Below are 22,206 nucleotides of genomic sequence, written 5' to 3'. Positions count from 1 at the left end.
AAGTTTGTTCCACCACTTGGTTGCCAGTACAGAGAAGAGTCTTGATGCTTGTCTTCCTCCATGCATGTTGGTTTGGTGCTTCCTGGAAATATTTTTCTCTCAGCATAATGTCACATTTTGGGGTGTTCATGCTAACCTTGCCATGAAACCAATGTTTTGTGTACTTTTTTAAACTAGGTGAAGTCAAACTAGCCCTATTTATCTGGGGACAGAAACAGTGGTTTCCGTTTGATCGGTCAGGTTGGGCGCCACTGAGGTCTGTTGTGCGATTCGTTGTAAGCGTTTTATCCCTGAACTTTCAACTTTAGTCAACCAGCCAATCAGATCGCAGCTTGTTGTGTGGTAGAGGAGCAGTTGGGCTGCTAAATGCTAAATCAACATGGTGAGTTAGATTTCGCTTATTATTTTAAAAGGATGTAATAAATGTATATGTTGTGTGTATAAGCAGTGTCGTTATTAGTTAGTGACATTGTTTATTGATATTTTTAAACCATGGTGTGTTTTCATCAACGTATATTAGATGTGAATAGCTAACGCTAATCGCTAATGCTAATGTTGCTAGTGTTTCATATTAGCGGCGTGTTCAGTGAGTGAATGAATGAATGGCTGCTAACTTTTGGTGTTGTATAATTATTCCTCACGTTCTGAATGTGTTGCACTAAATATGGTTATTTTGTGTTTGTTAAGTGTGTATTTTCCATATAAAATAGTTCTGACTTGGTAATATTACACGAAGCTGTAATAATAGCGGGCTAGCTGTTAGCGTTACACACATAAGATTGTCTCCAGTAGCAAGTTGTGCATAACAATTTATTTAAAACGTAATGTTTGAATTAATCGCAGCTGTAATAAAGCTATTAGAGTAATTAAGGTAAGATTAGAATTAATACAGATATCTGAATAGGTGTACATGTATATTGTAACGGTGGTACAGTACACAGATTAACTAGGCAGATGATTTAAAGTCATATTTTTAAATTAAAAGTGCAGGGAAGGTGGTATGGGTGCACACAGCTCCTGGAACCTGGGTTCTAATGTTGCCTCCCACTACTGTCTGTAAAGGCAGTATTTTCTCTTTAATCAAAACTGTTACCTGAGGAAATACGTAATAGAAAATAAACAGATCCTGGCGTCTTAACGATTTCTGCAACTGTTCTTTATCTGTAACCAAATGGTTTTACATTTTAGACATCTGAGTATATTGAGGACCTTGCTCAGGTGTCCAACCGTGTGAACTTGGCAATACTGGTTCTTAAACCAGCACTCTTCTGATCAGTAGTCCAGTACCCTAACTACTGAGCAACCAGTGCCTTTTGGAACTTGTACTTTTTGCCCCTAAAACTAACTGCACCCATTACAAAGAACAGTGGTCTGAAAAAAATTCCATGTCAACTTATGCTGGGAGAGAGTCTGGATAGTCAGATGAAATCCAAGAACCATAAAAACTGGTCTGCTTTACTTGGAAGCTACTAAAATTAGTTTGACACTGTCAACAGTCAAGCAAGCTGATCAAAAAACGTCCAGGTAAATGCAGCCGTACATAATTATAGGCCTAGGCAAAAAAAAAAAAGCTTTGCACCAAAATTGGCACCTTAAAGCTAGTCTGTCTGTTGCTAATCACATTAAACGTAAAAGAAGCAGAGGCTTTCCTTCTTTAAGCGTCTAAACTCATAACAATGTAAAACTGTGTTTACATGGAGATTCTGACACGTCGGACATACATTAGTGCTTGTTGCCAGTGTGTGAAAAGAGGGTCGCAAGCTATAAACCTAACACTGTTTAAAACAGTAACACTACTTAAGCTACTGTTCCAGTTTATGTATTTGTTTAACTGCAGAGTAGATGAAATATAGAATCTAAAATACTTGGCTTGTGACCCGAATCATATAGTCAAAGGTTGCTTCATGTTTGTTCTATTAGTAGTTTTGCATACAGCTTCCACCTATGTAGTGTGTGTGCCTGATACAATTTGCAAAATGTAGGTTAGACGTAGTTGTAACAAGGGAATTTTGTCTTTTAAACCAGTTACTGACTATCTTTAGCTGATGGTTAGCTGATAACCAGCAAGCCTATAGCATCCCATCATAATGTAAAAACAAAACCTAGTTTCGTATCAGCAGGTCTTTATACTTCATTTAATAAAAAAAAAAAACAGTGTACATCATCAGTATCTTGTAACAAACAGTTAAATACAGGCACTAACTAAACTTGCAAATTATAATTAGGAGATGCAGTCTGTGTATTAAAGCTTTTCCTGACAACTTAAGTAGTTATTATAAGATAATGAGTTTGTTGAAAGAAACGTATGGTGTATACCTTTTTAGTTAATGTGACAGCCCAAAGCATTTTTATTTTTTTTTTTTAATTTTTTTTTTTGCAGTGATTTTTTGGGAGGGGGTTATACTGGAGTACTGTATTACTGTAATGTAATTACTTTTTCCTGTAACTAACATTGTAATACATAACATTTCAAATAATTACCTTAGGGGTACGTCTGTTCTTATAAGGACAAAATTATATACCAACCACACGAAAGGCTTTGAAACTTATATGTAAGGCTTCATGCCTCATGATTATTGTGGAAGTAATTAGTAACCTACTTCTTTAAATTTTGTAATAATGTGCTAAAGAGATGCCATCTTATGGGACGTTGTAGCCTAATGGTTAAGGTACTGGACTAGTAATCATAAGGTCGCTGGTTCAAACCCCACCATTGCCAGGTTGCCACTGTTGGGCCCTTGAGCAAGGCCTTTAACCCTCAATTGCTTAAACTGCATACTTCTAAATGCCAAAAATGTAAATGCCATCTTTAAGTTGGGAAAGATGTGGATAAAAATATAGTGAGTAATAAAAGTAATGTAAGAAGTGGTGCAGTTATTTTTATTGCATTTACCATAAAAACAACTGCAATTCCCCTAACTTAGTTATGTGCTTGCTTCAAGTGTTTTGAGTCACTACAACTTGATTTGTAATTAAAATAGGGACTGTGATCTCCACATCACCACAACATTAAAAACTGAGCTAATTGACTGGATCTCAAACCTAATTTTAAGAACCAATGGTGTCTGCCATGCTGAACATGAGTAGTAGCATTCTCTCTTATTAGAGCACTGCTAATATGGGCATTTTTTTAATGACAGTCCTCTACTGATGGGAATAATGGTCCAAGTCAAGCACCACCATTTCCTGGAGTCCCCCCATCAGGAATCCCCCCACCTTTTGTAAGTTAGTGAATAGTTGATAGCAAATTTCTTGCTATTAGTATTTTTATGAAGTAAAACAGAACATCAGTAGACACGGGGTGTGTACATTTTATTTTTTATTTTTCTTCTAGATGGGACCCCCTGGAATACCACCTCATTTTCCGCCAATGGGAATGCCACCCATGGGCCAGAGGCCTCCAAACATGGCTCCTATCCCTGCAGGGATGATGCCACCACCCATGATGCCACCAATGGGTGCCCCTCCAATCGGACAGGTAAGAAATACATTAAAATGTACTCATTTTTTTTATAAAGCAATGACTTAAAATAGTCACATTTACACACTGTTCTATTAATTTTATCCTGGTGTTTCAGTTAAATGCAAATGCTAATGTACTGAAATTGAGGGCATATTTTTTAAAGCACTCTGAGGCTTTGCATGACAAATTAATATTCATGCAAGAGGACACAGTGTTTTCTGCCTATTTTTAATGATGCATTTTTCACTAGAGTGCTGAAGATGAGATTTAAATAAATGCTGTTGCCATTTTTCCCTCTCTGTACCTGTCTGAATTTGCAGTACATGTCTGAAGGCCAGATTTCCAACTGCATGTAGTGAAAATTGTTTAATCACAGGGTGTAATGGAAAAGTGTTGGTTGAAAGTGCTAAGCACATGAGGTGTTGGGAGCTGCTGCTTTTTACAGGGTGCAAGCTGCAGCTTCTCTCTTTCCAAAAAGAGGCCAAATAACCCACATGCTCCAAAATGTGCTCCCCCTGTCTCACACTGTGTATCAGTACACCACAGCACCCTGTGCCCCACTGGAGAAATTAGCAGCTTAGATGAATTTTTCATTAATTTCTTTTATTAGATTCCTGGCATGATGCCACCTATAATGCCGCCAATGATGCCACCACGTATGCCAGCCACAGCGATGCAGCCAACAGGACCGGTAAAGTAACCCCAAATCATATTCCCCACAAGTCTCTCTGGTTAAAAATAAATCCTCACTACTGCCATGGGTGTTAGAATTAGCATAATGAACACGGGCCAAAGCGGGAAAGTACACCAATTAAGATCTGACACTCTATTTTTACGAAGCAGTGCTTCATTTAATGAGCTGCAATGTCATCTACATTTTATAAATAAACTCTTACAGGCACTGACAGTTTGTGCTGTACTTTCAGGGTTTCATTTTGTACTCATTTGTGATCTAAGGACTTCGCAATCTAGTCGTATCCAATTACCTGATCGATGGATTCACAATCGGGATGAGAAATTACTCATTTGAGGAGATAGGGTGGCACGGTGGCTAAGTGGGTAGCACTGTCGCCTCACAGCAAGAAGCTCCTGGGTTCGATCCCCATGTGGGGCGGTCCTGGTCCTTTCTGTGTGGAGTTTGCATGTTCTCCCCGTGTCTGTGTGAGTTTACTCCGGGTGCTCCGGTTTCCTTCCACAGTCCAAAGACATGGAAGTGAGGTAAATTGGAGACACTAAATTGTCCATGACTGAGTTTGATATAACCTTGTGTGAACTGATGAATCTTGTGTGAGTAACTACCTGTCCTGTCATGAATGTAACCAAAAGTGTAAAACATGACATTAAAATCCTAATAAACAAACAAACATTTGGGGAGATAAAGGAGAGAAATCCAAAAAAGGGGTATTGTAATTCATTTGTACACCAAAATGTCAGAGGCCCATAAATGTAGGACTGTTCTAGTCTTATACAGGTGATAATTTTTATGTTGTTATTTCTGACAGAAACCATTTTGGCTTAGACTCTTGCAAAGGTGCTTTTTAATTTTTGTACTTCCAGATAAGCTTCCCACTTTCTTCACATCATACTCATACTTTTTCTGTTAGCTTTAGTTAAAAATGGAAATTGAAGATTTATGTTAGGTTTGGCTCTATTGATTATTTTGTAAGTGTTGCGGATGCTCTTTTTACAGTTTCTTCTCAATAATTCTCAATATATCTCATTAATAATGTTTTTTTTTTTCTTTTTCTATAGCCCGGTGTTAGCCCTGTGGACACTGCTAGTAAGTCATCTTAACTCTACCTAGATAATAAAATGTTAATATTGTCTTTTCTTATTTTTAATTGAATTCTTTTTGCTTGTTTTTTGTTTGATTTAGCTCCTGCTCCGCCTGGAACTACTGTAAGTTTATTAAAACACGTTGTAGGATAATAACATATTTAAGGCATTATCAATGTGCAGAATTAGTTTGATGGTTCTGCAATCTTTAATTGTCTTTTTAACAATCTAATCTGGGATTTTGCAGAGTGTGACCACTAATTCCTCTTCCCCTGATGAACAGCCCAAAAAAGTACGTACAAGACGACTGCCGCTGACTGTTCCATGATCATCATTTAACTCTGACTTGTATTATGTATATCTTCTCTATATGATTTATATTTATGATACTTGAAGGAAGAATGTATTTGATGTCAAATTCAGTAAGTAGTAATTGAATGTGTATGGAATTCAACAGAAATCTGTTTGGACAGAGCATAAATCTGTGGATGGGAAAATCTATTACTACAATACAGAGACAAAGCAGTCCACCTGGGAAAAACCAGATGAACTCAAATCACCTGCAGAGGTAAATATAGGTTAAAGTAACTTTTGGCTGTTATCCTCTTTTTTTTCTTCCTCTTTACTCACATTTAAGGATTTCTGGTAGTAAATATTCCCAGGTATTGGTTTGTTGTGATCCAGATTAAGCTTTTTGCTGTTTGTTTACATAGCTATACATTTTTTACTATTTCTTAGACTGATGATGTCTCACAGCTGAAGTTAAAATTTCCCAAACCCTTGGAAGGAATACATGTTTCTTTGCAGCTTTTTAAAGATAAGACAAAATCTGCTGGTCATGAATACTATAATGCTGAGGCCACAGCACAAAAATCTCATGCACTATTTAGAATGCTTGGCATTTCTTCTAGTATGTAAACAAACACAGTGGCTGGAAGAGTAGTTAATGATTCAGTATAATATGATTGTGTTGCAGCAAATGTTCTCTAAGTGCCCATGGAAGGAGTACAAGTCTGACACTGGAAAGCCTTATTTCTACAACTCTCAGACTAAAGAGTCTCGCTGGACAAAGCCTAAAGAGCTTGAAGATCTGGAAGGTAGGTTTGGTTATGCAAAATCTATTTTTGGATTCTAAGCATCAGATGATTCCATTATCTAAGCATGTTTCCATACTGCTGTGGAGTTTGGTACAGGATACTAACAGAGACTTATTTTTTACCATTTCACAAAATCCAGAATCAGTGGCTAATTAAAATGTGAGGCAAAAATGAGTCAGTAGAAAATATATATAGTGAGAAGTTGAGTATATGTATAAACATTATTATTTGGTTCCATATATCATACATTATATTTGTCAGCCTTCTATTTTTAACTGTAGTGCAGCGTTTGTTTGGATTTGGACTGATCTCTTTCCCCCCCCTCTTGTTTCAGCGATGATAAAGGCTGAGGAGAATGGGTAAGACTTTAAAGTCATATACATATCCACAAAACACTTATTTTCTAAATCTTACTTTAAAGCTTGTTCTCCTGAAAGCCCTAATTGGGTTTCATGCTTCTGCTGTGCATGTCTGATAGGACGGCAGATATCGCGGCTCCTGGCACGACTCCCACTCCTGTCCCGACTGTCACAGAAACAGCAGTGGCTGTGCCTGCTGTTGCAGAAGTTGATGCTACCATAGCAACGAGTGTTGCTGAAGAGCAGCAGCCTGCTCAGATGCCTGTGCAGGTGGCTGAGGGAAGCAGTGATGCAACTGTGACGTCAATTGAGGACACGCCCAGCACCGAGACACAGGCCAGGTGAAGCACAAGCATAAACCTTTTCATCTTTTCATGGGCTCAAGTATTCAACAAGTGATGGCACTAATTGAAGAGACATTTATTTCTTCTGTTTCTGTTTTACTTCTATTTTTCTCTTTTAAAGTTATTGTAATACAATCAAGATTTAGAAGCAGTATAAATAATTCCTTCACAAATGAAGCCTTATTCTGAAGATTTTGGGATTAATTACAGTGACGACAAGGACTTTGATCTGTTTGTTTACGACAGCGTTGGTACAGACAGTCTGGTGCTTTAATCATACATTAATTAGCTAGGCCACTGGACACTGAAAGGAATGAATTACTTTGTTTATCCAGTCACATTTTCTGGTTGCATGGAAACATAATTGACTGTGCTAAAAAGATAGATTATATTAATTCATTTAATTAAAGAATTTAGCAAGCAAAGGCCAGAAAGTATCTCAAATTCATATTTGAACAAGTAGCAAGCTGCACTTACAGCACAGAGGTGCATCTTCCAACCAAGAAGTATATGAGCCAATAATTGTATGTGGACGCACAGGAGGACAAAATATTTCAAATGGGTCACAGTCTAATTGAAGAAATTAATAATTAATACAGTCACCTTGTCTAAAAACTTTATCATTCTCTAAGTGCTTTAACATACTAGAATATGGAAACATTATCAGAATAGGCTGCTTTGCACCAGAGAGCCGCCTTGTATTGGTTGGCTCGTCCATGATCATGTTTTCACAGGGCCTAGTAATATTAATTGCCTACATACTAATTATGTCCATATTATTATGGGTGGTGTCAGCACATTGTAGACTTAACAACATTCTATGGCTTTCTGAAAGTCACTTTTTGTCGGACTCTTATGGTGCTTATTCAATTCTGTGCTTTTGTAGCATTTAGCAGTGACCTTGTGCCCATATAGTAAAAGACAAGTGTTTGTTTTTGCTGATGCCATTTTTCTTAATTTGATAAACGTCCATGTTACTAGGGAGTTGCTGTGATATCCTAGATGTTTGCTAAAAGTGGTGCTGGGTGTTTGCAAGCAGTTGCTTTGGTAATCCAGATAGTTGGTAGGGTGTTACTAGTGAGTTGCTATGATATTTCCAAAGGGTTGCTTGGTTTTTGCTTTAGTATGCTATAGCTGTGACACATGGATCAGCAATATGCACAGTCCATTAACAATGCTGCAAATAATGAATGATTATAAAGTTTGTGCACACCTGTCTGTTAGAACTGTCAGCTGGGTTAATTAAAGTTCATTTAAAGCTAGACTAAGCAAACTCAGTAAACGAAACTGGAAATATGATCCAGCATTAATCCACAGATTAAGTGAGGCTTCTCCCCTGTCAGTCAAGCAGCATGATACAGTAAGATAACAGCACAGCTACCAGGTCTTTTCCAACACTGCTCAGTTATAAAGTATCAAGTCTGCTAAGGCTTCAGCACTGCACAGTGGAACAGGCTTTTTTAAAAAGATTGAGTGGAATTGTGAATAAAACGGTGCGGGTCTGGCAGTAAAACACTAATAGAAAGGTGTTGATCAATGCATCCTTTTGTGTTTTTTTTCTTTCAGTAATGAACCACCTAAAGAAGAGAGGCCGGAGCTGGTGAAGAAAGTGTACAAGTGGAACACAAAAGAGGAAGCAAAGCAGGCTTTTAAAGAACTGCTCAAGGAGAAGGTAGGGCTCTCTCTAGTATTTTCGTGTTTTACTTAGGTCTTAAATAATGTTCACATGTGCATGTTCCCTGTGGTATTCCGAATATCACGTCGGTTGGCGTGATAGCTGAGGATTGTACTTCTATATATAGTATGAGTTAATTTGATGAACAAAGCTGTGGTCATGTCCGCTCTGACTGTATGATTAGATACTGGTGTCTGGGGGAAGACCACACATTAACATGCTTCATTGAGCAGTACTTCTAATTGGCAGAATTTTTCCCTGCCTCTCCTTTTTTTCCCCCTCTTTACTGGTTGTCATCTATGTCCTGTGCTTGATGACCCTCTGCTTTCTGTAAGTAATGTGCAGGGTGGTCCTGAAAAGTGCCTTATGTAAGTAGCTGGCATTTCTAAAAGTGATGCCCGTGTCATAGCTCTCTACACCTTCTGCGCAATTAACAGAGTGTCATCACCCAGACCTTTTCACAGCCACAGTGTGTGCTTTTGGCATTTCTGTTACTTGACAAAAAAAGCACAGATGCAAGTTTGCTTTTTCCTTGCAGTTTCAAATGTAAGAGCAATTTTAAACTTCATTTTATGTCAGTTTCAACCTTGACTGTCTTTTTCCTAACCTAAAATATGAAAATGTGTTACAAAAGGTTGAGAAATATTTTATTGTTTTCTCATTTTATTTTCTGACTACCTTGTTGCCACTCATTTATGAACAACCAGTGGGATCATTGGGGGTTGGGTGTCATGGAGCCTAGCATGGCTTTCCATAAGTGATATGGTTCTGTGTGGGAACCTAGAACTGGCAGGTGATAAAGATTTGGACATGTGTCAGAGGGGGCGTGTGGGGATCCAGCTCCCATTGATCTGATCGGAGGTTGTGCAAGTGGTAGCGGGAAATGAAAATAATTAGATTGTGAGATAAAAGGTTAAATTATCAAAAATAAACTGTATTGTTTTGCGATCCTTGTTTTCAAGGTCAAATGTGTTTTGGTATGATCGCATCACAGCTAGGTGTGATCAGACCCACATGACTACCTTAGATATTTTGGGTGGGTTTATCTCAAATACAACAACTGGCTAATAATGTTGACTAGTGGCTGTCTTAAACAGGCCGTAATAGAGATTAAGCTAAAATGACAACAATTGGTTGTGTCTGAAGGGAGGAAGGCCAAAGACCATTGCATGATCCTCCATACTTGCTGAGACTCTTACACCAACAGTTGGTGTAAAGATGTGGCCGGTAACTTGTTAGAGAAGGTGCGCGGTAGCCTGCTGTCCTGCTCAGCTAGAGTGTTGTACAATTGCCAGAGGTCGCCAGAATGCCCAGGAATAAAGAACTGATTGGGGTTATCATGAAGCCAGATGACTTTTTTTTTTTTTTTTAACACTTTCTGATTGTGCTGGATTTCTTATTTATTGCTGTTTGTATGTGTGTCCAGGGAGTTGCATCGAATGCATCATGGGAGCAGGCCATGAAATTGATCATTAATGACCCTCGTTACAGGTAACCACAAATCCTAAATCATTATCAAATCATGGGTGGTCATTTGTCTGTATGTGTGATTTATATCTTTGTGTTTGGTGACAGTGCCTTGCCCAAACTGAGTGAGAAGAAGCAGGCGTTTAATGCTTACAAGGTTCAGACAGAGAAGGAGGAGAAAGAAGAGGCCAGAATCAAATACAAGGAGTCCAAAGAGACGTTCCAGCGCTTCCTGGAGAACCACGAGAAAATGACCTCCACCACCAGATACAAGTGAGAACAATGGGTTTTGCTTGTTGCTTTTAACATGAGCTGTTGCAGTATAAATTAATTTTAATGAAGTCAAGTCAAATAAATATTTATTTCCTGGCCTTTTGAGAAAGAAATGCCTGCAAGGTGCTTAAGCAGTTTTTGGTCATTGGCACTTTTTGTAGAGGCGCATGTACCAGCTGCTTTTGTAGTGCAAGCAGTTCAGATGCCCTTATTTTGCTGCATATTGGAAATGAATGTCGATCAGTAGTGTGCGTGTGCTCTACAGTGACTGTTGCTTATTATTGGGCTCAGAACTAGTCAAACATATTTTGGAAATGTTCTGAAAACACTTGGATTTGTTCCTGACTGCTTACTTTTATACTACAAGAAGCAGAAGATTTAAAGCTTACCTAACTAGTGACAGCAGGCATGTCTGTGAAATCTAGCATGGTGTCCTGCTTTTACACGCCTGATACTTTTAGATTTTAGTTTTTCTTTGCTTCATGGTACTGCTTAATTACTCTTGTACTGTTCATGCATGCTCTGCCAGTTTAAAAGTCTAAATATAACTACTAACAATAAATGGTGTTTTTGCCCCTTATATTATTTAAAATAAATGTTACGTTGCCCCTTTATATTCTTAAAAATACATGATTATTTGCCCCTTATATTTTTAAAAATAAATGATAATTTGCCACATTTTGATTCCACAGTGCATGATCACAGACTGATTTCAAGCAATTTAGATGTTGTGTGCACCCCACAGTGTTTCTGACAGTTTATTTTTATTTAGCTGTTCAGAGGTTATTTTCTACTCTAACATTTCACTTCTTGTACGAGTGTATCATGTGAATTTAAAATTTCTTTAATGTGCACATGTACAATATTAAATTAATAGACGGTAATTTCATGGTACACTGGCTCCTTCTTTTGGCAAAGAAATGTACTGCAACAGAACATGTGTTCTTTCGGGTGCTAACTTTGGCTGGTGTGTGTGTGTGTTAGGAAAGCTGAACAGATGTTTGGGGATCAGGAGGTATGGAGCTGTGTTCCAGAGAGAGACAGACTTGAGATCTATGAAGATGTTCTTTTCTACTTGGCCAAGAAAGAAAAGGTGCAGTACAATTACCTCAGTTTATGCATCTCAAATTCCTGAAATGAAGCTTTTTGTTTCCTTTTTTGCTTTTTTTGTAATGAGTAATCCAACAAAAATGGCAAACATAGGTGCTCAGCAGTAAAATATGCTAGCACACCAGAGCTGACATCTGGAACTTGTGAGTCTGATTCTCACCTCTGCTACCGGCATGCTGGGTGCCTACACAGACAATGATTGGCTTTTTCATAGGGTGAAAGTCAGCACCAGTAGAGAGGAGGCAAAATGAAGTAAGGTGATTGGATTGGGAGGAAAATTGCACACATCGGAGAGGGTGTTAGTCACGGCTCTCCTCGGGTCAGAAGTGAAAGTCAGCACCAGTGGAGAGGATGCATAATATAATCGGATAATTGGATACGACTAGATTGGGGGGAAGTTTTATAAAAATGGAGCAGGTGACCAGCTGGAATATTCAAGGTATTGAATCAGCTGTGGTAAAACTGGTAGAAGTATCTCTGCCTAAAATCTGCTCTGAGTACATAGAATGATGATGACTTGCTGGCGGGTACATGAATGAGGGTCTGTGAGAATCACAGAGAGGCATATCCATATTCATTGATGTAAGGATACTAAAACAAATGGTAAAAATAGAACATCTGTGCCAGTCACTGTAGCTAAACATTTTGGGTATAGTTTGCCAGCTGGTACCTTCATTGCATGCTACATCACATTATAATTCTATGTAACTAGGTTTATTTTTTAAACAAGTATGGCTCAACCTCCTGGTGTACATTGATGAAAATAATTCTGGCTTTTTATCCTGTCAGTGTATTGGGCTGTAAAGTATCAGTGGTACCTTGATTTTTCTGTACTGTAGGAACAAGCTAAGCAGCTGAGGAAGAGGAACTGGGAGGCATTGAAGAACATTTTGGATAACATGGCCAATGTCACATACCGCACCACCTGGTCTGAAGCTCAGCAGTACCTGCTGGACAACCCAACCTTTGCTGAAGATGAGGAGCTACAGAGTATGGACACACACACACTGAACGATCTATAGTTTTTGCAAATGCCATCTTCAGTTTGGAGTGTAGTGTCATAAAGGCTGGAGACATATTATTGTACTTTACCCAGCAATTGAAACTAATGACATGGCAGCCTGCAGAAGTGTAAAGCCCTTCTTCCTTTCTGTGGCAGACATGGATAAAGAGGACGCACTGATCTGTTTTGAAGAACACATCCGTGCTCTGGAGAAAGAGGAGGAAGAGGAGAAACAGAAAGCCCTGCTGAGGGAGAGACGTAGACAGCGCAAAAACAGAGAGAGATTCCAGGTGACTTATACATCCTATGTTCACTTCCACTTCCACTATCTGCATCAGTTAGTCAGGTCTGGAAATAGGTTCAATCTTTTTAATACCATTGCAGGGTTTAGGGATGACTGCAGCCCCATTACTGGTGTAAAATGTGAATGTACATTATGATAATTTCCTACTTATCTGGGGTCGTGGGAATGTTTTTGTAGCATTCTCTGGGCCCATGCCTCCATGTGGAAGGCACTTAACCAATTTGGGTATGAATTTGTCCTCGTAGATCATGTACACCCATACATGCTGATTGTTTTCCCTGGGGCAGATGGGATCTTCCAGCAGGACAATGCATCATTTTACATGGCTAGAAATGTCTGACATTGCTTGGAAGAGCATGACTAGGACTTCCAAGTACTACTCTGGGCCCCTAATTCTCCAGACTTGAACCCAATTGAGCATCTGTCGGACCACTGGTCTATGGATCCTCCCCCATGCACCCTCCAGCAGCTGTGGGATGCACTGCAGTCAGCATGGCTCCAGATACCTGTGACAACCTACCAGGACGTTATTGAGTCACTCCCAGCCTGTCTAGCTGCTGTCTGTGCTGCACACGATGGTTACTTGGGACATTAGCTGGTGGTCATAATAATGTGACGCAGATTTAATAATATTTGCAATAAGTTGCACAACTTAGTCAACATTACTGCCTGTCCATATTGTTTTATGTCCTTGGTTTAAAAATGTGTGCGCGCTCTTTTTGTTTGCATAGAAATTTCTGGATGAACTGCATGAGCACGGCCAGCTGCACTCCATGTCAGCATGGATGGAGATGTATCCAACCGTCAGTGCAGACATTCGCTTTGCCAACATGCTAGGACAACCAGGTCAGGCATGAGCGCACACACACATAAACACACACTCACATCCTGCTGCGCTACTACACAAAGCACACACATCGGTACCAGTAAGAGGAATTGATATAGGGTGCTGAATAATTTATGTCTGCCTGCAAGGCAACACATTTTCATAAAAGACAATCAGCATGGGAATAAGTCTGAGAGGTCAAGTGGTGCAGCATCACATATAAAACCTACCCACCATAAGAACTTTTTATTTATTAATCATTGATGTATGAGCTTAACACTTATTTAACTTATTAACTGTTTTTCTTGCATCCCAATTTGAATATACTTCATTTCATTCATGTACTCTAGTGATGTCTCCCACTTGAAAAGACCCGAGCCCCTTTTTCGACACGCCCCTGAGGCCTTTACATCGCCCATGGCAGATTCTTACAAAGAGCCTCAACTAGTACAACGAACATGCTGCTTCCTCTATATTTGTGCAGCTGCATTGTTTATTATAACAGATTATATTTTATGTTATACCCTGTCTGCTAGGCGGATGGTACCGCCGTGACTTCAACCTGAGACTTGAAAACTGGCTATGGGCCAGCTTATTAGAATGCTGTGACACCCTAATGCATATAGGCCTTTTTAAAGGATTTACTTATGTTTGTGGTATGGGGATGAGGGGAGGTTGGAGCTAAAGCAGGAATGAGAATTAATGGATATTTAGTTCTCAAGTTTAAGCACAATCATAATGCTTCGGTCGTAAAAATTCACTTGAAGTGTAACAACATCCTAAGTTGGTACTTGGATTGGTAGGTTAGTTAGCCAGCCTTATCTAAACAGAAGCACACAGGATAAAAAGTTTCATTAGGTTGCCCAGGTGGCGCAGCGAGATAATCTGCTAGCACATCAGTGCTGGGATTCTGAACTCCTCGAAACTCTCCACTGCTACCAGTCGGCTGGGCACCCCCTAGCGGGCATAGAAAATTGCCCATTAAGTCTGCCGTGTGAAAAAAGACCAGACAGAAAAGTGGAGGAGTCCAGAGGGCGTATCAGAGGGAGCGCAAGGCAGGCAAAATTACCCTCCTTGGACACGACCGGAGAGCAGCTGAAGATGAATTGACTACACTATTCTATTTATGCAAGAAAAATGCATAAATAGAATAGCAACAAAAAGTTTCATTAGTATGCAGTAGTGCTCTACAAGCAAATCATTATGTGGCTTGTGGAGCAAAATCTGGGATTTGTTATATTTGTCTTTGTATTGATTCAGCAGACTTTTAATCATTTAAAAACTTTTTCATCTGAATTTCTTTACTTGTGTGTTATAAAATAATGAGAAGCAAATCCTAACAAAACATAAGAAATACCTAATCAAATATACTCAGATTTACAGGATTAACCTCTTCCAACAATTTTCTGTTTGTCCTCCAAATCAAGCATGCTGGAAGTTATTAAATTAATTCTGTGCTTTAGCATGATTGTTCCATCTGCAACTAATCTTGTTGTTTTTTAAAAAAATAATTAATATTGTAAAAGAAGAATGTCTTATTTCTTTTTATCTCTCAGGCTCTACACCTCTGGACCTGTTTAAGTTCTACGTGGAAGACCTCAAAGCTCGCTACCATGATGAGAAGAGAATCATCAAAGACATATTAAAGGTGGCTCTGTCATTACAACTGCATTTCTAGCTGATAGGGATACAAATGTGTGGGACATATTTAAATTTTTTTTATTTTTTTTTATTGTATAAGCACAGTGCTTCACAGTAATTTAAAGACTGACTGATACTATACATGACTGAAGACTATAGGCTGATGCCTTAAAATGAAAACCAAGAACATTCATGCCATGAATATAAATAACCAATATGTTGACATGGCGTTAAACATCCAAATAAACAAACAGTAATTTAAAGAGTTTACTACTGAGTAATCATGTTATATAAAGTTAATACAGTAATAAAAGAGAAAGGGTTGAAGAGGCCTTTGAATTTCTATTTGGGAAGCAAGTGTAATCAAGCCGTCTGTTAGAGTTAAAGGCTTTTCCCAGGTGTACTCTGAAACTAAGCACCTCTCATTCAGTTTACATTACTTTCAGGTTATAGATAATAAGAAGACATGAAAAATATTACCTGTTGCACCTATAAACATTTTAACCTATAAACATTTTGTCTGCAGGATAAGGGCTACCTGGTGGAGATCAGCACTAACTTTGATGACTTTGGTTCAGTTATTAGCTCTGACAAGAGAGCCACCACTTTGGATGCAGGCAACATTAAGCTTGCCTTCAACAGTGTAAGTAAATCTCTAATCTAACCATTTCTAAGAAGGCATTACATTATAAAAGTAGGTTAACAGACAGGTTTGCTTCTGCAGCAAAAGTTTGGAACTACCGGACAATATTCCCAATGGTGTCTCTAAGAATCTTCAAGGTCTTGAAAATCTGCTCTCTTAGCTTTTGTGAGAGCTCCTTAGTTTTCACCACGGTTGCAACACAACTTGAACACATCTCCCAGTGGTATTTATGTAACCCATCACTGCTAAAGCAAATTAAGCGTCGTTATTGAGTTCCCAGTGGTTAAATCATGTTGGAACCCAACTTTAGGTCATACAGAATAGCACTAGGCTTTAAGATCAGCGGTATTATTTAGGGGCAGAATAACTGTGGCATGGCAGTATTAACAAAGTCTCCCGATTCTCTCAAATACTACACCATTCTTTTTTTTGCTTCATTTGCTTAATCATTTTAATGTTAAAAACTGCCCTTATGCTGTACATTTGTTTTAGACATATTAGCTTTAGTAAGTGAACAAAATGCAAGCAAAAAACCCTGCCTGCCATCATGGTGCTAGTGATAAAATGAACAAACCAACAGCACAAGCTGTCATCACGAAGATGATTTACTCTGCATGTTTGCTGGCCTCTCGTCAGCTGTATGTGATTAGTGCGACAAGGCAAAAAAATGCCAGATGCAGATCTTTTGCTGCCAGCACTGTTAAACAACAGTGACCTGCATGTTGACAGTGAAGCATTTATGTCTTTCCATTCCTATTACTATTACCAGGGGCCTTATTCACAGAAAAAGCTTGTTCCTAAATGAAGAATTTCAATAAAGAGTTTAGAAAGTACAGTCTTAACTGTGAGGGTATAATAGCAATAAAAGTGATGTAAGGCAGATAAGTGTGATACCAGTAAAGATCATCTTTTTATGACTCGGTCTCACATAGCTGTTTTCCTGTGTGCAGTTACTAGAGAAGGCCGAAGCCCGAGAGCGAGAGAGAGAAAAGGAAGAAGCCAGAAAAATGAAGAGGAAAGAAGCAGCTTTTAAGAGCATGCTGAAGCAGGCCACGCCCCCACTGGAACCCGAAACTACATGGGAAGCGGTACAGACTGCATTTAATTATTCTTATAAAGCAATATGCAAAATACATGAGTGATTTAGCGTGTTTGTGGCCTTTAGCTTGGGTTACTAAATGCTTGTAACATTTTTTTTACCTGATTCAGGTAAGGGATAGATTCCTGAAGGAGCCTGCATTTGAAGATATTACTCTGGAATCTGAAAGGAAGAGGATATTTAAAGATTTTATGCACGTGTTGGAGGTAAGGCTTAGCAAATCCTAATCTGATCATTATGTGTATATTCCAGTGTAGATGTGTAGGGGCGGAGGTGATCTCTAATGAAAGGAGACATCTAGGGGAAAGCTTTGCAAAAGTAGTGTCGGCTGACCTTATCCTGGTCAGGGCCACGGCGGGTCCGGTTCCACTTGGAAACAAACCCTGGACAAGAAGCCAATCCATTGCAGGGCTTTGTATTCATTTATTTACTTGTGGCATTTATCAGAGGCTTTTATCCAAGGTGACTTAGAATTATGACTCAATACAATTAGATCGAAGCAGGGCTCAGGGGCCCAACACTACTAACTTGGTGAGGCTTAAACCAGAACGTGGGGCTTGAACTAGGAAACTTCTGATTGGTAGTCCAGTATTGGAGCCACAAAGTACCGGTAAACAATCTACCTTTGTACTACCCACTGTTAAAAGTCGAAGTGCCTCACATTTCTCCAAACATTTAATCTTGTTAGTGATCATGTCTGGCCCAGTTTAACTAGTACCAATCTGACTAAAGTACATGTTCATTTATAAATCTTCATTTGACATGTGGTTTTCTGACATTTTCACCCTCTCCAGCCCTCCCTTTTTTTTTTTTGTGCATGTGTGATGGGTTCACACATCTGCACATGTGCATCAAAACCAATGATTTCATGTGAATGTTCAGTATGCAGAGATGTACTTGGCCAGATCTGCTAGCACTTACTTCTTCAGCACTCAATAAATGTATAATTTCTCTTTGCAGCACGAGTGTCAGCACCATCACTCCAAAACCAAGAAACACTCAAAGAAATCCAAGAAGCACCACAGGAAACGATCACGTTCTCGCTCAGTGAGTACACAACATTCTCCTTCAGCACCAGAACACAGAAGCCCATTTTGAACACTAGTCATCCCGGCGTGGTCTCTGTTTGCAGGGTTCTGAATCTGAAGAGGAGGACTATCACTCAAAAAAGAAAAAACATTCAGCATCCAAATCTCCATCCGAGCACTCGTCCTCAGGAGAATCGGGTCGGTCCTGCTCGTAGATAATCAATAGCATGACTGCTTAATAACCCTCCATGCACCCTTACTCCTATGTTTACTGATAGATGTGTTACACTGTATATATTGATTTTCAGAGAGAAGTTATAAGAAATCCAAAAAACACAAGAAGAAAGGAAAGAAGAGGCGTCACAAGTCTGTAAGTTCTAAAGAGAAGCTGTGTTATAATGTTTTTTGTATTTCCTTTACACGGTCTGATCAGCTAGCGCTTACTGCTTCGTTACTTAAAATTAATTAATAAATTAATAAATATATAAATAAATAATAAAATAAAACTAGGTATTTTAAAATTAAGATTTAAAAAAAATTTAACAAGAATTGGAGAGAAACTAATACATTTTTTAATCGCTTTTTCTTGGTCAGTGTTGGGGTGGGTCTGGTTTCACTGGGTACAAATCAGGAATACCCTAGACAGTGGCACCAATCAATTGCAGGGTTTTGGCCATCCCCCCTCAGGCACAACCAATTGTGTCTGTGTTTTAGGTTAGTTTACTGTCTGTAGCCAAATGTATGCAGACACCACTTCTAGATCTGATGTTGAGGTGTTTTAGCTATATTCATTGCAATCATGTGAACAATCAGTTAGATGTTTGGGGAAGGCCTAGTCCTGTTTCAGCATGACTGTCTCCCTTTGCACAGATTCAAAGATAGATTCATAAGTACAAGGATGGTGTGTTAGAACTCCAGTGGCCTGTACAGAGCCACAACCTCAACTACACTGAACTAGAATGTCAACATCGGCGCACAAATTCCTCCAAACACTCCAAAATTGTGTGGAATATTAAGGTTGTTATAGATGCATTTTGGGGAAGTCCTTATTAATACTTTTTGTATGAGGTTTCATCCCGGAGCTCCGATTTCCTCCCACAGTTCAAAGTTGGTACATGAGGTAAATTGGAGATATAAAAATTGACCATGACTATGTTTGACACTGAACTTAAACTAATGAATTATGTGTAACCTGTAACTACCTTTCCTGAACTTTAACTAACGTGTAAAACATGATGTTAAAATACTAATAAATAAACCATATTAATACCCATGGGTTTGGAATAGGACGGGCTGTTGGTGAATACAAGCTCGTGGTCAGATGTAAAAATACTTTTGTCTTTATATTGCTTTATTCTGAATAACGCTGATAAATACAGGGGTTGGACAAAATAACTGAAACACCTGTCATTTTAGTGTGGGAGGTTTCATGGCTAAATTGGACCAGTCTGGTGGCCAATCTTCATTAATTGCACATTGCACCAGTAAGAGCAGAGTGTGAAGGTTCAATTAGCAGGGTAAGAGCACAGTTTTGCTCAAAATATTGCAATGCACACAACATTATGGGTGACATACCAGAGTTCAAAAGAGGACAAATTGTTGGTGCACGTCTTGCTGGTGCATCTGTGACCAAGACAGCAAGTCTTTGTGATGTATCAAGAGCCACGGTATCCAGGGTAATGTCAGCATACCACCAAGAAGGACAAACCACATCCAACAGGATTAACTGTGGACGCAAGAGGAAGCTGTTTGAAAGGGATGTTCGGGTGCTAACCCGGATTGTATCCAAAAAACATAAAACCACGGCTGCCCAAATCACGGCAGAATTAAATGTGCACCTCAACTCTCCTGTTTCCACCAGAACTGTCCGTCGGGAGCTCCACAGGGTCAATATACACGGCCGGGCTGCTATAGCCAAACCTTTGGTCACTCGTGCCAATGCCAAACGTCGGTTTCAATGGTGCAAGGAGCGCAAATCTTGGGCTGTGGACAATGTGAAACATGTATTGTTTTCTGATGAGTCCACCTTTACTGTTTTCCCCACATCCGGGAGAGTTACGGTGTGGAGAAGCCCCAAAGAAGCGTACCACCCAGACTGTTGCATGCCCAGAGTGAAGCATGGGGGTGGATCAGTGATGGTTTGGGCTGCCATATCATGGCATTCCCTTGGCCCAATACTTGTGCTAGATGGGCGCGTCACTGCCAAGGACTACCGAACCATTCTGGAGGACCATGTGCATCCAATGGCGGTGCCGTGTATCAGGATGACAATGCACCAATACACACAGCAAGACTGGTGAAAGATTGGTTTGATGAACATGAAAGTGAAGTTGAACATCTCCCATGGCCTGCACAGTCACCAGATCTAAATATTATTGAGCCACTTTGGGGTGTTTTGGAGAAGCGAGTCAGGAAACGTTTTCCTCCACCAGCATCACGTAGTGACCTGGCCACTATCCTGCAAGAAGAATGGCTTAAAATCCCTCTGACCACTGTGCAGGACTTGTATATGTCATCTCCAAGACGAATTGACGCTGTATTGGCCGCAAAAGGAGGCCCTACACCATACTAATAAATTATTGTGGTCTAAAACCAGGTGTTTCAGTTATTTTGTCCAACCCCTGTATGTGCCTGTATAATCCCGTTAAATTACGTCACATACTTTTCCCCACTTTAGGCTTCCCCTGAATCTGATGGAGACAGGGACCGAAAGGGACGAGACAAAGACAGGGACAAAGAGAACGATAAATCCAGAGCAAAGAATCGTGGGGAATCCAAACAGAAATCTCCCAAGAGGAAATCTGCTAAAGAAGAGGTGATTTAACTGGGTTTACTAAGAACCTGTTCACACATGCTATTGAACACGGAAATATACTCATCAATAATCAACAATAATTTGTCTGAATGCAAGCCAGCAATTTACTGGATCAAGACATACTACAATTATTAGCAAAGCTGATGGAAGGTTTCAGACCAGCTTTTCTGGTCATCTAAACCAGCTGATTTAAACCACACACAGTAATAAAACTGGACAAAAGCTTTCTCATCTAAGCTGACGATTAAAAGAAAATTCTGCTAAATTTCAACAAAACCTGTTGGCCATTTGTGCCAAGAACTTAATTCAGCATTAAGTAAATGCCAGGGCTTGGTGGCACACCGCAACATCAGACCCGGGAGGGCTGACAGTAAGTCTTTTTGTCTCTGTCCTAGGGAGGGTGGGACACGTCAGGCAGTGAATTGAGTGAAGGAGAGCTGGAGAAAAGGAGGAGAACACTTCTGGAACAGCTAGATGCACCATAGACATCCTTTTCTGTCTGTCTGTCTCTGTCTCACACCGAAATAACATTCCGTATAATGCTACAGTCAAACGGAAAACTCGGTGACGCTGTGCATGGAGTATTTTTCTCTCTCTCTGTCTCCCTCTTTATCCACACTGACTGGGGAGAGCACAGGCAGTACACGAACTGTTCACTTCTAAGTACAAACGTTTTTTTTTTTTTAAAGCAACTCTGGATCCAATCCTGTTCACCTTATAGTGTTTTGTTGACTTTACACAATGTGTCTCATTTTTAGGTAGTTGTACATTCGTTTTGTAATTGCTGACCGTTTGTGTTTCAAATGATTGTTTTCATCCAGAATAAAAAGACTTAAAGGTTTTTAAAGAAATGGATCGATCTGCACGTTATTTTGTGGGGATATAGTTATTGCCTTAATGGAAATGAACTCGATGGTTATTTTAAACATGCCATACTATCTGACAGTAATATGGAATAAAAATCCTAAACTATCATCATTTGCATTTTGTCTTGTAATTAAGTTTATTTAAGAATGTCCAGTTTTGAAATGCTTGAATCTCCCTTTGGTTTTCATGCTTCATTTTTTTGAAAGCTCCACTTGTGGGTGACCATGCTATTCAATTTCCCATTGAATACTCACCTAATCCCACTGCATGCATGGCTAAGACTAGAAGCAGATTCTGCACTGTTGGAAATGTATCCTTATTTTCATTTTCAACATTTAGTGAACGCTTTTATCCAAAGAGAATTACAGTAGTGGCAGTATACAATTTAAGCAATTAAGGGTTAAGGGTCTTGCTTA

At 39.3% G+C, this 22,206-nt stretch overlaps 1 protein-coding gene across 2 annotated transcripts; it reads left to right on the top strand.

The window, feature by feature from the left end:
* The first annotated feature begins 329 nt into the window (after positions 1-329).
* On the top strand, positions 330-21,898 carry prpf40a (PRP40 pre-mRNA processing factor 40 homolog A). 2 transcript variants are annotated; one of them, XM_063005670.1, is made up of 27 exons: positions 347-382; positions 3,141-3,221; positions 3,335-3,478; positions 4,074-4,154; positions 5,216-5,243; positions 5,340-5,362; positions 5,487-5,531; positions 5,697-5,807; positions 6,216-6,336; positions 6,671-6,695; positions 6,815-7,036; positions 8,606-8,711; positions 10,141-10,205; positions 10,290-10,454; positions 11,439-11,547; positions 12,404-12,554; positions 12,724-12,857; positions 13,603-13,717; positions 15,254-15,345; positions 15,865-15,981; positions 16,932-17,069; positions 17,191-17,286; positions 18,041-18,127; positions 18,213-18,306; positions 18,417-18,478; positions 20,786-20,923; positions 21,319-21,898. In XM_063005670.1, exons 1-27 carry the CDS (start codon positions 380-382, stop codon positions 21,406-21,408), a joined length of 2,643 nt encoding a protein of 880 aa, XP_062861740.1. In that variant the 5' UTR covers positions 347-379; the 3' UTR covers positions 21,409-21,898. The 2 variants fall into 2 exon arrangements, with proteins under 2 accessions (XP_062861741.1, XP_062861740.1); XM_063005671.1 differs by lacking the exon at positions 3,141-3,221 and having other exon boundaries at positions 330-382.
* The last annotated feature ends 308 nt before the right edge of the window (positions 21,899-22,206 follow it).

The sequence above is a fragment of the Trichomycterus rosablanca genome, chromosome 12, assembly GCF_030014385.1.
Source record: "Trichomycterus rosablanca isolate fTriRos1 chromosome 12, fTriRos1.hap1, whole genome shotgun sequence".
Classification (NCBI taxonomy): domain Eukaryota; kingdom Metazoa; phylum Chordata; class Actinopteri; order Siluriformes; family Trichomycteridae; genus Trichomycterus; species Trichomycterus rosablanca.
Note: the sequence above shows the minus strand (reverse complement) of the source record. Positions and strands in the feature narration are given on the sequence as shown.